Below are 16,681 nucleotides of genomic sequence, written 5' to 3'. Positions count from 1 at the left end.
AGTTAATCTTCTAGTTTTTGAAAAAAACAAAACCAGATGCTATTGTGTACAAATGTAACAACCCATCACACATCAGCAGTAGGAATTGAATCTGTAGTACTGCCTGCTAGCTCCTTATCTGGTAACAAAAGTCGGTTAGCCCATGAGGGAGAGGGACTGCTGACTGTTGAAGGTGTGGGTGTGGACAGGGTGAAAACCACCCTGACTCACTTTCTCTCCCTTCTCCCCCACAACCAGAGTGTGGGGGATCTCCTCCCACAAGTAGTGTCTCAAGGGGGGATGGGCCACTGGAGCTGTGTGCTAGGTTTGGGGGATAGTCATTGGGAGCCTGGTCCAGCTGTCTCTGTCAGTGAGTAACTACTGTACTTACCCTCACTTCACCCCTTGGGCAGCCAGCATTGTGAAGATAGCACAGTAGGCAGGTTTGCTTCTGCCCTCTGACAAGCCCAAGCTGTAGTTCTCTGTGTTAGCTGCCTGTGCAATCTGCTGGGTTCCAGGAATTCCAGTAGCCTGAGTAAAGCACTGCACAAACATTAACTAATGTCACAAACCCCTCATTCCTTGCAGTGAGCAGGGGCTGGAATCAGACGCAACAAAGACACCCCTCTTCAGATTCCTTTGGTGGCTTCCCATCCCCTTCCTGGGAGAAAAGGCAGGACAAGTCACATTCCTGGGGCAACAAAATGGCTTCATCATCTCTCCCCTCCTGATACTCTAAAGTGAGGAGGTGAAGTAAGTGCATTAGATGAGCGTGTGGGAGGATGGGAGAGTTAAACAGAGAAAGAGGAAAGAAAAGTGAATCAAATCAAAAACTGAAAAGTAAAGGAAAAGAGGCAGGAAGAAAGAAAAAGGAGATAATTAGATGAAGGACCGAGGCTTTGAGCAGTACAGCAATTTATTTTTTATTGTGCATCACCCACACTAACACGGAATGGTTCTTTATCTTCCAGTGGCTGGACTACATAGAGTAAGAGTAGGCAGGCGGCACACAAGCTGATTTTCAGTGGCACTCACACTGCCCGGCTCCTGGCCACCAGTCCCAGGGGCTCTGCTGCTGGCCTGGGGTTCTGTCCGCTGGCCCCCCTCAGCCCGCTGCTGGCCCTGCTCAGCCCGGCCATCGGTCCCGGGGGCTCCGCTGCTGGCCTGGGGTACCGGCCGCTGGCCCCCTGCCAGCTGGGGTTCCATCTGCCGGCCCTGCTCAGCCCGCTGCTGGTCCTGGGGACTCTGCTGTTGGCCTCGGGTCCTGGCCGCTGGCCCGGGGCTCTGCAGCCACCCCGAGCTGTGGCCCACTGGCCCCAGCCTGGGGCAGTGAGGGATGCCGACAGGGGCAAGAGGGGGCGCAGCTCAGCACCCCACCTTAAAAATTGTTCCAGCGCCACTGTACCGGGATATTTTTAAGTCCTGATTTGCTGCTTACATCACTTTCACATCACGTGGAACAGCGCGCTGTGTTTGATGTTGAGATTAGAATGTACATGCAAGAACTGGATCAGAATTTTCTGACAGATTTGAAGATTTCCAGTGATTTGGCCCAATGCTTTCTTTTCTAATTGAACCTGAAAAGTTCAACTAAAGTGACTCGGATTTGTCTGTATTTCAGTGGATGGGTGTTGAAAATTTCGAAATACAGCTCATTCAGTTAAAAAGCTCAGAATTGTGGGCATCAAAGTTTCGAGATCTGCGGAGTGCACTTAAAGCTACTGACAGTGATCATGGGGCCTCTATTCTGACCTGCTGGATGTCCCTGCCAGTGAAATTTAACTGTTTGAAGAAAATTGCGTTCGCAATGCTTTCAGCATTTGGATCCACATACCTGTTTGAACAGATACTTTCACACATGAAATCTGTCCTCTGTCCCTCTTGGAGCCAGTTAACAACTGATCACTCAGAAGCCTGTGTGCAGCTTAAAGTATCCAAATACATGCCAGACATTGGAAAACTCAGCAAGGAAAAGCAAGGGCAAGGATCACACTAAACTGATAAGATCTGCATTTTAATTTAATTTTAAATGAAGCTTCTTAAACATTTTAAAAACCTTATTTACTTTACATACAACAATAGTTTAGTTGTATCTTATAGAAAGAGACCTTCTAAAAACATTAAAATGTATGACTGGCACGCAAAACCTTAAATTAGAGGGAATAAATGAAGACTCGGCACATCACTTCTGAAAGGTTGCTGACCCCTGACATAGAGGATTATGAGCCAGCTACAACCTATGAGCTAACATAGCACAGGCCCTAGAGGCTTATGGTACATACCCAGGCTCCCTAGTGGGTTTGTGCTTGACAGTTTAATTGCTATTAGTACCTGAACTAGCTAGATTAAAACTAGCTCAAGTATGTCTACACATGCTGCAATCACACCTCCTATTGCAGTGCAGGCATACTCCAAAAGAGCCAGAGGAAAAAAGCCAAGTTCACTACAGTGGAAACCAGTCACTTGTGCACTGCTCCCCTCCCTTCAGGCAAGGATATTTCTGTCTTGCTGCCAGAGAAATGAACTGGAGACCTGTCTTCTCTTCTCCAGCCACACGCAGTTTCCAGAGCCAGTAACAGACTCCAAAATTCCTGGTCACTAAAGCCCAGATCCTCAAAGGTATTTAGGATCCTAACTTCCATTAAGCCCTGGTCTACACTAGGACTTTAGGTCGAATTTAGCAACATTAAATCGATTTAAACCTGCACCCGTCCACACAGTGAAGCCCTTTATTTCGACTTAAAGGGCTCTTAAAATCGATTTCCTTACTCCACCCCTGACAAGTGGATTAGCGCTTAAATCGACGTTCCCAGCTCGAATTTGGGGTACTGTGGACACAATTCGATGGTATTGGCCTCCGGGAGCTATCCCAGAGTGCTCCATTCTGACCGCTCTGGACAGCACTCTCAACTCAGATGCACTGGCCAGGTAGACAGGAAAAGAACCGCGAACTTTTGAATCTCATTTCCTGTTTGGCCAGCGTGGCAAGCTGCAGGTGACCATGCAGAGCTCATCAGCACAGGTGACCATGATGGAGTCCCAGAATCGCAAAAGAGCTCCAGCATGGACCGAACGGGAGGTACGGGATCTGATCGCTGTTTGGGGAGAGGAATCCGTGCTATCAGAACTCCGTTCCAGTTTTCGAAATGCCAAAACCTTTGTGAAAATCTCCCAGGGCATGAAGGACAGAGGCCATAACAGGGACCCGAAGCAGTGCCGCGTGAAACTGAAGGAGCTGAGGCAAGCCTACCAGAAAACCAGAGAGGCAAACAGCCGCTCTGGGTCAGAGCCCCAAACATGCCGCTTCTATGATGAGCTGCATGCCATTTTAGGGGGTTCAGCCACCACTACCCCAGCCGTGTTGTTTGACTCCTTCAATGGAGATGGAGGCAATACGGAAGCAGGTTTTGGGGACGAAGAAGATGAGGAGGAGGAGGAGGTTGTAGATAGCTCACAGCAAGCAAGCGGAGAAACCGGTTTTCCCGACAGCCAGGAACTGTTTCTCACCCTAGACCTGGAGCCAGTACCCCCCGAACCCACCCAAGGCTGCCTCCTGGACCCAGCAGGCGGAGAAGGGACCTCTGGTGAGTGTACCTTTTAAAATGCTATACATGGTTTAAAAGCAAGCATGTGAAAGGATTACTTTGCCCTGGCATTTGCGGTTCTCCTAGATGTAGTCCTAAAGCCTTTGCAAAAGGTTTCTGGGGAGGGCAGCCTTATTTCGTCCTTCATGGTAGGACACTTTTATCACTCCAGGCCAGTAACACATACTCGGGAATCACTGTAGAACAAAGCATTGCAGTGTATGTTTGCTGGCATTCAACCAAAATCCATTCTTTCTCTCTCTGTGTTATCCTCAGGAGAGTGAGATATAATTCATGGTCACCTGGTTGAAATAGGGTGCTTTTCTTCAGGGACACTCAGTATAGCCCATTCCTGCTGGGCTGTTTGCCTGTGGCTGAACAGAAATGTTCCCCGCTGTTAGCCACAGGGAGGGGGGAAGGTTGAGGGGGTAGTCACGTGGTGGGAGGAGGCAAAATGCGACCTTGTAACGAAAGCACATGTGCTATGTATGTAATGTTAACAGCAAGGTTTACCCTGAAAGAGTGTAGCGACTGTTTTATAAAATGTGTCTTTTTAAATACCGCTGTCCCTTTTTTTTTCTCCACCAGCTGCATGTGTTTCAATGATCACAGGATCTTCTCCTTCCCAGAGGCTAGTGAAGCTTAGAAAGAAAAAAAAACGCACTCGAGATGAAATGTTCTCCGAGCTAATGCTGTCCTCCCACACTGACAGAGCACAGACGAATGCGTGGAGGCAAATAATGTCAGAGTGCAGGAAAGCACAAAATGACCGGGAGGAGAGGTGGAGGGCTGAAGAGAGTAAGTGGCGGGCTGAAGACAGGGCTGAAGCTCAAATGTGGCGGCAGCGTGATGAGAGGAGGCAGGATTCAATGCTGAGGCTGCTGCAGGACCAAACCAGAATGCTACAGTGTATGGTTGAGCTGCAGCAAAGGCAGCTGGAGCACAGACTGCCACTGCTGCCCCTCTGTAACCAACCGCCCTCCTCCCCAAGTTCCATAGCCTCCACACCCAGACGCCCAAGAACGCGGTGCGGGGGCCTCCGGCCAACCAGCCACTCCACAACAGAGGATTGCCCAAAAAAAAGAAGGCTGTCATTCAATAAATTTTAAAGTTGTAAACTTTTAAAGTGCTGTGCTTAAAGTGCTGTGTGGCATTTTCCTTCCCTCCTCCACCACCCCTCCTGGGATACCTTGGTAGTCATCTCCCTATTTGTGTGATGAATGAATAACGAATGCATGACTGTGAAGCAGCAATGACTTTATTGCCTCTGCAAGCGGTGATTAAAGGGAGGAGGGGAGGGTGGTTAGCTTACAGGGAAGTAGAGTGAACCAAGGGGCGGGGGGTTTCATCAAGGAGAAACAAACAGAACTTTCACACTGTAGCCTGGCCAGTCATGAAACTGGTTTTCAAAGCTTCTCTGATGCGTACCGCGCCCTCCTGAGCTCTTCTAACCGCCCTGGTGTCTGGCTGCGCGTAACCAGCAGCCAGGCGATTTGCCTCAATCTCCCACCCCGCCATAAACGTCTCCCCCTTACTCTCACAGATATTGTGGAGCACACAGCAAGCAGTAATAACAGTGGGAATATTGGTTTCGCTGAGGTCTAAGCGAGTCAGTAAACTGCGCCAGCGCGCCTTTAAACGTCCAAATGCACATTCTACCACCATTCTGCACTTGCTCAGCCTGTAGTTGAACAGCTCCTGACCACTGTCCAGGCTGCCTGTGTACGGCTTCATGAGCCATGGCATTAAGGGGTAGGCTGGGTCCCCAAGGATACATATAGGCATTTCAACATCCCCAACAGTTATTTTCTGGTCTGGGAAGAAAGTCCCTTCCTGCAGCTTTTGAAACAGACCAGAGTTCCTGAAGATGCGAGCGTCATGCACCTTTCCCGGCCATCCCACGTTGATGTTGGTGAAACGTCCCTTGTGATCCACCAGAGCTTGCAGCACTATTGAAAAGTACCCCTTGCGGTTTATGTACTCGCCGGCTTGGTGCTCTGGTGCCAAGATAGGGATATGGGTTCCGTCTATAGCCCCACCACAGTTAGGGAATCCCATTGCAGCAAAGCCATCCACTATGACCTGCACATTTCCCAGGGTCACTACCCTTGATATCAGCAGATCTTTGATTGCGTGAGCTACTTGCATCACAGCAGCCCCCACAGTAGATTTGCCCACTCCAAATTGATTCCCAACTGACCGGTAGCTGTCTGGCGTTGCAAGCTTCCACAGGGCTATCGCCACTCGCTTCTCAACTGTGAGGGCTGCTCTCATCCTGGTATTCATGCGCTTCAGGGCAGGGGAAAGCAAGTCACAAAGTTCCATGAAAGTGCCCTTACGCATGCGAAAGTTTCGCAGCCACTGGGAATCGTCCCAGACCTGCAACACTATGCGGTCCCACCAGTCTGTGCTTGTTTCCCGAGCCCAGAATCGGCGTTCCACAGCATGAACTTGCCCCATTAGCACCATGATGCATGCATTGGCAGGGCTCATGCTTTCAGAGAAATCTGTGTCCATGTCCTGATCACTCACGGGACCGCGCTGACGTCGCCTCCTCGCCCGGTATCGCGTTGCCATGTTCTGGTGCTGCATATACTGCTGGATAATGCGTGTGGTGGTTGATGTGCTCCTAATTGCCAAAATGAGCTCAGCGGCCTCCATGCTTGCCTTGGTATGGCGTCCGCACAGAAAAAAGGCGCGGAACGATTGTCTGCTGTTGCTCTGACGGAGGGAGGGGCGACTGACGACACGGCTTACAGGGTTGGCTTCAGGGAGCTAAAATCAACAAAGGGTGTGCCTGTACATCAAGGAGTATTTCAGGCAGGACTGCACGGAGGGTTCCAATAAGAAATGGTGCACCAAAGTTATCGTTGTTATTGGAACAAGGAGGTTAGCCTGGCCTCTGATTGATACATGGCTAGATTAACCTCGCTGCGCCTTCTCTGTGACTGACTGCAGTGTGATCTAGACAGGGGAGGAGGAAAATGAGTACAAAACAAATCTGGTCTATTTCTTGTTCTGACCCACTCCATCTATCCTTTACATCTTTGGCTGGCAGCAGACAAAAAAGGCGCGAAATGATTGTCTGCCCTTGCTTTCACGGGGGGAGGGAGGGTGGGAACGGGGTCCTGACGATATGTACCCAGAACCACCCGCGACAATGTTTTAGCCCCATCAGGCATTGGGATATCAACCCAGAATTCCAATGGGCAGCGGAGACTGCGGGAACTGTGGGATAGCTACCCACAGTGCAACGCTCCAGAAGTCGACGCTTGCCTCGGTACTGTGGAAGCGCTCCGCCGAGTTAATGCACTTAATGCACTTAGAGCATTTTCTGTGGGGACACACACACTCGAATATATAAAACCGATTTCAAAAAAACCGACTTCTATAAATTCGACCTAATTTCGTAGTGTAGACATACCCTTAGGGTCCTAACTAACACTGGTTCTCCACTTGTGAAGTAACTCCCTTCTTTTCATGTGTCAGTATAATAATGCCTGCATCTGTAATTTTCACTCCATGCATCCGATGAAGTGGGTTCTAGCCCACGAAAGCTTATACCCAAATACATCTGTTAGTCTTTAAGGTGCCACCGGACACCTTGTTGTTTTTGTGGATACAGACTAACACGGCTACCCCCTGATACCTAACTTCCATGGAGGATCTGGGCCCAATAACCTACTATTGACCAATAAACAGTTGAGTAACTCACTGGGAAAATGCATATCAAGTCCTACTCCAGTGGCTGGTCTACACAAGTGTCAGTAGTTTCTCCTGTAGCTCACTTAGCAAAGAATCTTTACAAAGCATCTAAAGATCAAGGGGTTCAGCCTCTGCTGCTGATCTAGCTGGGGGAATGGTCTGGTTGCACGATTCACACAGGAAAGAGAATCATAGAATCTCAGGGTATGAAGGGACCTCAGGAGGCCATCTAGTCCAACCCCTTGCTCAAAGCAGGACCAATCCCCAACTAAATCATCCCAACCAGGGCTTTGTCAAGCCTGACCTTAAAAACCTCAAAGGATGGAGATTTCACCATCTCCCTAGGTAACCCATTCCAGTACTTCACCACCCTCCTAGTGAAAAAGTTTTTCCTAATATCCAACCTAAATCTCCCCCACTGCATCTTGAAACTATTACTCCTTGTTCTGTCATCTGCCACCACTGAGAACAGCCTACATCCATCCTCTTCGGAAACCCCTTTCAGGTAGTTCAAAGCAGCTATAAATCCCCCCTCATTCTTCTCTTCCACAGACTAAACAATCCCAGTTCCCTCAGCATCTCCTCATAAGTCATGAGTTCCAGTCCCCTAATCATTTCTGTTGCCCTCCGCTGGACGTTTTCCAATTTTTCCACATCCATCTTGTAGTGTGGGGCCCAAAACTGGACACAGTACTCCAGATGAGGCCTCACCAATGTCTCGAATAGAGGGGAACGATCACATCCCTCCATCTGCTGGCAATGCCCCTACGTATACAGCCCAAAATGCCATTAGCCTTTTTGGCAACAAAGTCACGCTGTTGGCTTATATCCAGCTTCTCGTCCACTCTAACCCTTAGGTCCTTTTCTGCAGAACTGCTGCCTAGCCACTCGGTCCCTAGTCTGTAGCGGTGCATGGGATTCTTCCATCCTAAGTGGAAGACTCTGCAGTTGTCCTTGTTGAACCTCATCAGATTTCTTTTGGCCCAATCCTCCAATTTGTATAGGGCCCTCTGTATCCTATCCCTACCCTCCAGCGTACCTACCCCTCCTCCCAGTTTAGTGTCATCTGCAAAGTTGCTGAGGGTGCAATCCACACCATCCTCCAGATCATTTATGAAGATATTGAACAAAACCGGCCCCAGGACTGACCTTTGGGGCACTCCGCTTGATACCGGCTGCCAACTAGACATGGAGCCATTGATGACTACCTGTTGAGCCCGACCATCTAGCCAGCTTTCTATCCACCTTATATTCCATTCAGCCAGCCCATACTTCCTTAACTTGCTGGCAAGAATACTGTGGGAGACCGTGTCAAAAGCTTTGCTAAAGTCAAGGAATAACACGTCCACTGCTTTCCCTTCATCCACAGAGCCAGTTATCTCGTCATAGAAGGCAATTAGATTAGTCAGGCATGACTTGCCCTTGGTGAATCCATGCTGACTGTTCCTGATCACTTTCCTCTCCTCCAAGTGCTTCAGAATTGATTCCTTGAGGACCTGCTCCATGATTTTTCCAGGGACTGAGGTGAGGCTGACTGGCCTGTAGTTCCCAGGATCCTCCTTCTCCCCTTTTTTAAAGATGGGCACTTCATAAGCCTTTTTCCAGTCGTCCGGGACTTCCCCGATCGCCATGAGTTTTGAAAGATAATGGCCAATGGCTCTGCAATCACAGCCGCCAATTCCTTCAGCACTCTCGGATGCAACGCATCCGGCCCCATGGACTTGTGCACGTCCAGCTTTTCTAAATAGTCCCGAACCACCTCTATCTCCACAGAGGGCTGGCCATCTATTCCCCATGCTGTGATGCCCAGCACAGCAGTCTGGGAGCTGACCTTGTTCGTGAAGACAGAGGCAAAAAAAGCATTGAGTACATTCGCTTTTTCCGCATCCTCTGTGACCAGGTTGCCCCCCTCATTCCGTCAGGGGCCCCCACTTTCCTTGCCCAGCTCTGGTTCTTAACAAGGATAATCTCTGCACTGGGATGTAAACAGCAGAACAGGCCCTTCGACATTTCTCGCGCAGTTCGCCTGTTTAAGCCGCTGGTCGGAGAGTTCCCGCCAGCACCCGCCCCCCCGCCCCCCGCAGCAGGCTCCAGCTCCGGGACATCGCTGGCTCCATCCCCCCGCTGGCCACACGCCAGCTCCGCCCGGGCAGAGCTGCTCCCCGCATCTTCCGACCTCCACGAGGGCTGCGGGAAGCGAGCGACGGCTCCCCAGAGCGCCGCTCCCGCCGGGCCGTCCCGCGGGTCCGCAGGGAGCCGGGCCGCGTTGCTAAGCGAGCTCGGGCCCGTTGCCAAGCCCCGCCTGGCGCGGGGGGGGGGGGCGTTCTCCGGCTCGCGCCTCCCCCGCCCGGGAACGGAGCATTCTGCGCTTGCGCCGAGAGTGGCGCGGGACCGGAAGTCCGCTTCTCCGTCACAGGAAGTGGCCGAGCCGCTCTGTCTGCGCTCCGCGGGGCTTCGCCTTCTCCCGCTGCGGGTGGGCGAGGGATGGCGCTGGAGACGGTGCCCAAGGATCTGCGGCATCTGCGGGCCTGTCTGCTCTGCTCCTTGGTCAAGGTGCCGGGACACGGGGGGGACACGGGGCGGGCGGGTGCCGGGGGCGGGCGCGGGACACGGGGCGAGTGCGGGGCGGGGCAGGCGGGTGCCGGGGGCGGGGGCGGGGGGGCAGGCGGGGGACACGGGGCGGGCGCGGGGGGGGGGCAGGCGGGTGCCGGGGGCGGGGGCGGGGGGGGGCAGGCGGGGGACACGGGGCGGGCGCGGGGGGGGGCAGGCGGGTGCTGGGGGCGGGCGCGGGCGGGGCAGGCGGGGGACACGGGGCGAGTGCGGGGCGGGGCAGGCGGGTGCCGGGGGCGGGCGCGGGGGGGGCAGGCGGGGGACACGGGGCGAGTGCGGGGCGGGGCAGGCGGGTGCCGGGGGCGGGCGCGGGGGGGGCAGGCGGGTGCCGGGGGCGGGCGCGGGGGGGGCAGGCGGGGGACACGGGGCGAGTGCGGGGCGGGGCAGGCGGGTGCCGGGGGCGGGCGCGGGGGGGGGCAGGCGGGGGACACGGGGCGGGCGCGGTGGGGGACAGGCGGGGGACATGGGGCGAGTGCGGGGGGGGCAGGCGGGTGCTGGGGGCGGGCGCGGGGGGGGCAGGCGGGTGCTGGGGGGGGGGCAGGCGGGTGCTGGGGGCGGGCAGGCGGGGGACACGGGGCGAGTGCGGGGCGGGGCAGGCAGGCGTGGAGGGGAAGGGGACACACGTGGGGACACCAGGCTCTGATCCCTCTCTTCCTGCCACACAGACCATTGACCAGTTCGAGTATGACGGGTGCGATAACTGCGACGCCTACCTGCAGATGAAGGGCAACCGTGAGATGGTCTATGACTGCACCAGCTCCTCCTTTGATGGGTGAGCCTGGGGCTAAGGCAGCTGGGGGGCCCCAGTGACTTTCTGGGAACTCAGGTCCTACTAGACACTAGCTCTAGTGCTTCCTGGCCAGGCCGCTCCCCCTTGGGCTGTGGGAGCCGCCTGCTGGGGCTCGGAGCTTCACCAAGAGTGGGGCTGAAGCCACTGAATCCCGGCATGTGCCTCCTGTGGGGCTGACGCTCCTAGACCTACCTCCCTCTGACCAGATTCCCCCTAGCCCAGCCATCCTGGTGCAGGGCAGAAGCCCCGAGCTCCCCCCCATCCAGTCTGGTAGGTGGAGAACGGGGGGCTCTGTGAGCTGCACTTTAACTGTAAAAGAGCCACGTGGCTCATGAGCCGCCATTAGGCCACCCCGCTATATAATACAGATTCATGAACTCCAAGGCCAGAAGGGATCATTGTGACCATGTAGTAGTCTGACCTGTAGAACATAGGCCAGAGATTGTCATTAAAGTGATTCTTGAAGCAGAACTTTTAGAAAAACGTCCAGTCTTGATTTAAAAATTGTTGGTGATGAAGAATCCACCAAAATCCTTGGTAAATTGTTCTAATGGTTAATTACCTCATGGTTAGGAAATTATGCCTTATTTCTCATCTGAATTTGTCTAGCATCTACTTCCAGCCATTGGCTTGTGTCACAGCTTTCTCAGCTAGATTGAAGAGCTCTTTATTAAATATTTGTTCCCCCTGTAGATACTTATAGACTAATCAAGTCACACCTTAACCTTCTCTTTGGTTAGCTAAATAGATTTAGCTCTTTGAGTCTCTCACTATGAGGCAGGTTTTCTAATCTTTGAATCCTTCTCATGGCTCTTCTCTGAACCCTCTCCAATTTATCAACAGCCTTCTTGAATTGTGGGCACCAGAACTGGACACAGTATTGTGACAGTGGTCGCACCAGGGCCAAATACAGATGTAAAATAACATTTCTACCCCTACTCAAGATTCTTCTGTTTATGCATCCCAGGATCATATTATCTCTTTTGGCTACAGCTTCCTATGGGAGCTCATATTCGGCTGATTATCCACCCTCATTCCCAGTGCCAGCCATGTGTATAGATAGTGGAGTCTCAAGTGTCTGATCTGACTGGTCAAGGCAGACATGTCTCGCTCAACCTGCTGGAGCTGGTACGTTCCCATGGGTAGATGGGAGTCTCCTGTTTCCACACTTCCCCCTCCTCCACTTTGTCTTTTGCCAGAGGGAGCTCTGACATGGTGACGCCATAGAAGAGGGCTTCATTTTTGCTGCTAGTATCCATGATACCACTGCTCCCAAGTGCTGGGGAATGTAGAGCACTGTTGGGGAGGGGGTCTTGACTTGCTCATCATCCTATCTCTCGTTAGTCTGGGTTGTGCTGTGTGGTGGGGCTTGTTGTCAGGAACATGCCTTGTGCACTAACCCTCTTCTCTTCTGCAGGATTATTGCTATGATGAGCCCTGAGGACAGCTGGGTCTCCAAGTGGCAGCGTGTCAGTGAGTGTCTCTCTCTTCTAATATGGATTTATAATTTAGCTTATTTTCCTTTGGCGAATGTTCAGGTAGCAGCAATAGCTTTTCTCACCACCCCTGCAGGGCCAGGGGGGTTGGATAAGTCCCAGGTGGGGCTGTGGAGTCCTGGCTGGTGCCCTGCTGTTGAGCAGGTGTCCTTTAAAGACACCGTGATTTACTCTCCGTGGGAAAAGTGCTTTCTCACTCCCTTCTAGTGAATTCCTCCCTTATTACCATTGAATTTGGGGTAGAGGTGGGGGGGATTCAACACACCAAATTACCACAGGCTGAGTTCTCTTGCCTGGATGGTGATGTGGAGAATAAGCCAGCGTGTGTGCTGGTTTTGTCTTTCTCTTGCAGGTAATTTCAAGCCTGGTGTGTATGCAGTGTCTGTAACTGGTCGTCTGCCCCAAGGTAATCTGGCTGACTTTTCTCCTGATTTTTAAAAGCATGGTGGGATGGTGTCTCCCCATGTAGGGGGACTCACCTGAATGCGCACATGGTGGAGGGAGGATCAGGATTCTCTTCTCAGCTCTGCCATGTACTCTCTGTATGACCCAGGCAAGTTTTGTACCTCTCTGCCTGATTTCATTTTGAGGTTATATGTTTGCTTAATAAAAATGCATACGTGTAATTTACCTAGATTCTTGTAAGGCATTTGATTTAGTACAACACACCATTCTGATCTTTATTTTTAAAAAGAGAATTGTACAGTATCAGAGAATGTGTTAAGCTGAGTACAAACTGGCTAACTGACAATCTCAAAAAGTACTTGTCGATGGGGAATCGTCATCAAACGTGGGTAATGTGGGTGTTTTACTGGTGGGGTTCCGCCGACATTGGTAGGAGGCCCAATGCGGCAACATTGCCATCATGTTTATATCCATTGATCTGGATGTAAACATAAAATCATTGCTGGTCAAATTTGCAGGTGAGACAAAGGGGGAGTAGTAAATGACAAAGATGGGCCAGGCAGTGTTTTAGCCATGTGGGTCCCAGGATATTAATGAGACAGGGTGGGTCAGGTAATATCTTTCTATTGGACCACCTTCTGTGGGTAAGAGACACAAATTGTCAAGCTTACACAGAGCTCTGAAAACTTCAGTAGTTTGGCCATGCTGCTAGAGTAACCTCCTGCCGACTGCCGAAAATTCTTCTCTATGGAAGTGTGCATGGAGAGAGAAACTGTGGACAGTCAAGGAGATAGGTGGGGAAACCATCCAGGCAACCTGCCAACAGTCTCAGAAGGCAGCTCAGAACTGACATGGTTGGAATCTGCTCAAACCTTAGCCCTACCTAATGGTTTGGGAAAAGGAGATGATGCAATGCAATGCATCTAGGAAGAAGAAATGCAGGCTGTACCTACAGTGAGCCTTTAAAGGATTGAAGGGTCAAGTGGACAAGCAAATCATCCTGAGTTCCCAGTGTGATGCTGGGGCAGATAGAGCTAAAGTGAGACATGATACATAAACAGGAGTACTTGTGGCACCTTAGAGACTAACCAATTTATTTGAGCATGAGCTTTCGTGAGCTACAGCTCACTTCATCGGATGCATACCGTGGAAACTGCAGCAGACATTATATACACACAGAGATCATGAAACAATACCTCCAAAGTGATCATCAAGTTGGGCCATTTCCAGCACAAATCCAGGTTTTCTCACCCCCCTCCAAAAACCACACACACAAACTCACTCTCCTGCTGGTAATAGCCCATCCAAAGTGACCACTCTCCCTACAATGTGCATGATAATCAAGGTGGGCCATTTCCAGCACAAATCCAGGCTTTCTCACCCCCCCCCCCCTTTATCACTTTAGATAAGCTATTACCAGCAGGACAGTGGGGTGGGAGGAGGTATTGTTTCATGATCTCTGTGTGTATATAATGTCTGCTGCAGTTTCCATGGTATGCATCCGATGAAGTGAGCTGTAGCTCACGAAAGTTCATGCTCAAATAAATTGGTTAGTCTCTAAGGTGCCACAAGTACTCCTTTTCTATAAACAGGAGTAGTGACTATGAAGGCGATGTTTACCTCCATATACAGCATTGATGAGACAATACTGGAAGACTTCATGCAGTTGTTGAATCAGCACTTTTTAAAAGATGAAAAAATTGGAGAGGGTGTAAAGAAATCCAGAGAAATGATGTGAGGGCTGGTGAAAATGCCTTGCAGTGAGAGACTTCAAGAGCTCAACCTGTTTAACTGGTCAAAGAGAAGGTTCAGGGGAATTAATTACATGGGGAGAAAATACTGGATGCCAAAGGGCTCTTTAATCTAGTGCAGAAAGGCCAAGGAAGACCCAGTGGGTGGAAGTTAAAGCACACAAATGCAAAGTAGAAACAGACACAGATATTTAACAGTGATGGTGATGAGCCATTGGAATAACCTGCCAAAGGGATTGGTGATTTCTTGGTCTTGATGTTCTCAAATCCAGACTGGATGCCTTTCTGCAAGGTGCTTTAGTCAAAGACAAGTTATTGGGCCCAATCCAGGGATGACTGGGTGGCATGTAATGGTCTGTGTTATACAGGTGGTCAGACTGGATGATTTAAGGGCCCTTTGAGCTGCCCGTCTTTAAAATGGGGCTGAGACTTGCCCACCTCACAAGGAATGTGAACCAGAGTAATTAGTATTAGTGAGGCTTTGGGCATTATGGGCCTGGGTGAGGGCCTACACCTGGGGTAGGGTGCCACCAGATTTCCCAAATCTCCCTTTTCCAAATGACACTGAAGTTCTTGTTTGTCTCCTTGTTGCAGGGATTGTACGGGAGCTGAAGAGCCGAGGTGTGGCCTACAAATCCCGAGACACAGCCATAAAAACCTAAGCAGTCATTGCACCACGTGGAGGAGTCTCCAGCATCTGGCCAGTGTTCCTTTTCTGCAGAGCAGCTGGGGTACAGAGACTGCTCTAGGAAGCAGCTCTGGTGCTTTTCAGTCCTGGGGGTGGGTGGGAGGGAAGGCGAGCAGGAACTCCTGATGTGATGGCGGTGGTAGTGGGGGCTTCTCAAGCATTATCTGGATTCTTAAGGTGCCTCTCTCTTCACCCAGCAGATGGAGAATCTTTGAGCCCAGGGGCCAGGGTTGGGGGAAGCAGTGGGCTGGCAGGAACACATCTGTGTATGATGAAGGATTTCTCTAAGAGCATTGTACAGACGACCGCCCCCCGAGTTTTTCAGAAGCAGCAGGTCAGCCAGACGTTGTGTGGGGGAGGGGTCATGGGAGGGGATTGTTTTGTGTAAATATTCCCAATAAAAATGTGGTCACAGGCATCTGTTTTCTTTTCCTAGTCACCTATTGCACCAGCCTCCTAGCAATCTGTCTGAGGAGGGTTGGGGCCCCATATAGGGACTCACCGTGGGAGTTGTTCTGGTTGGTTGCTGCCCTTTGCATGCTGGAATTGTAGATTGGGCTTAGACTCTGCAACTGCCACCCCTTTCTCTGCACCTTGGGCCAGATGGGAATCCTTGTGCTCACTGGGATTGGGCCTCGTTTCTGCACTACTGAGCAGAGTCTAATGGCTGAAGCTCTAGCGCCAGGTGCTGGAGGGAGGAGGGAGCTGGGGTGAAGGAGGACATTACCGAGCACTGGATAGTGCAGTAGCTCCTAACAGTCACAAGCAGGCTTTCCCTGTTTGCTTGTATAGTACCTAGCACAAGCTGGAGGCAGGAAGGTGAAGCTGGTGCTGAGGATTTTGTGGCATGTAGAGCAAGAAAAAGGCTCGTGGAGGGGTACCAGGGACTCCAGTTGGCTTGTGGTAGCACTTGGACACAGTGAAGGGGAGAAGTGAGGGGTGTACACATTACATCCCACACTCCATACGGCTTGGACTCCAGAGTCCCCTGTGCTCTCACCGGTGCCCTGCCCTCCAGGCAGATGGCACTTCCCTACTCCTCTTCCCATTTGTCTGCTGTGAAAATGCTGCTCATGTTACTTCTGTATTTGCATAAGACTCTTCTTCATTCCATGCTAGTCCAGCAAGAGCTGCTGACCATATAGGATAGGAGGGTCTCTGACTTATAAACATTAGAGCTGACAAAGCACTTCGGCAGCTCATAAAAATTAGCTATGTGAATCATATTTTCCTTCCTCTCTGGAACTAACCTTGCAATCAGTGTCCATTATAATGCCCTATTTTTGCATCCTATCAATTGAGCCTGGAAAACTGGCTTCGCATGAAAGTTTCTGCATTTAAACCGAGAAGAATATTTTTGCAAGTGTGAAGAAAAATGTATGTCTGAGGGTGAGCTTTTTCCAACATGATTTAGGGGTATGTGGCCTTGTGACTTCAGGGGTACTCCTAGTGCTGAGTCATTAAGGCATTTAGCTCATTGCTCAGAGAGATTCTTCACACTTCCCTGATTAGAGATTTTGCCTCTTGTTGTTTGTCTCGCAGTTCGGTGATGGTTTCTTACTCTCCCTCCAGACTTCCTGTGAGTTAAAACTCCTTGAAAACGAACATGCTGACTTCATTTGAAGAGAGGTTATCACAAGGCAAAGTTATTAACAGTGTCTGTGGATGGGTAG

The 16,681-nt window shown here is 51.1% G+C and overlaps 2 protein-coding genes across 2 annotated transcripts in view; both read left to right on the top strand.

Annotated features, from left to right (window-relative positions):
* Window positions 1-775, top strand: part of RNF43 (ring finger protein 43) — a 130,709-nt gene extending 129,934 nt beyond the window's left edge. Inside the window, exon 10 of the transcript XR_012155431.1 lies at window positions 568-775. The gene's annotated coding sequence lies outside the window, so the exon portion shown is untranslated. The remainder of the gene's footprint in view (window positions 1-567) is intronic.
* An 8,882-nt stretch (window positions 776-9,657) lies between these two features.
* On the top strand, window positions 9,658-15,426 carry SUPT4H1 (SPT4 homolog, DSIF elongation factor subunit). The gene is made up of 5 exons (XM_073315414.1): window positions 9,658-9,821; window positions 10,544-10,650; window positions 12,086-12,141; window positions 12,517-12,570; window positions 14,915-15,426. Exons 1-5 carry the CDS (start codon window positions 9,753-9,755, stop codon window positions 14,980-14,982), a joined length of 354 nt encoding a protein of 117 aa, XP_073171515.1. The 5' UTR covers window positions 9,658-9,752; the 3' UTR covers window positions 14,983-15,426.
* The last annotated feature ends 1,255 nt before the right edge of the window (window positions 15,427-16,681 follow it).

This window comes from Lepidochelys kempii, chromosome 17 (assembly GCF_965140265.1).
Source record: "Lepidochelys kempii isolate rLepKem1 chromosome 17, rLepKem1.hap2, whole genome shotgun sequence".
NCBI classification, from domain to species: Eukaryota; Metazoa; Chordata; order Testudines; family Cheloniidae; genus Lepidochelys; species Lepidochelys kempii.
The sequence above is the reverse complement of the archived record's forward strand: the minus strand, read 5'-3'. Positions and strand labels throughout refer to the sequence as shown.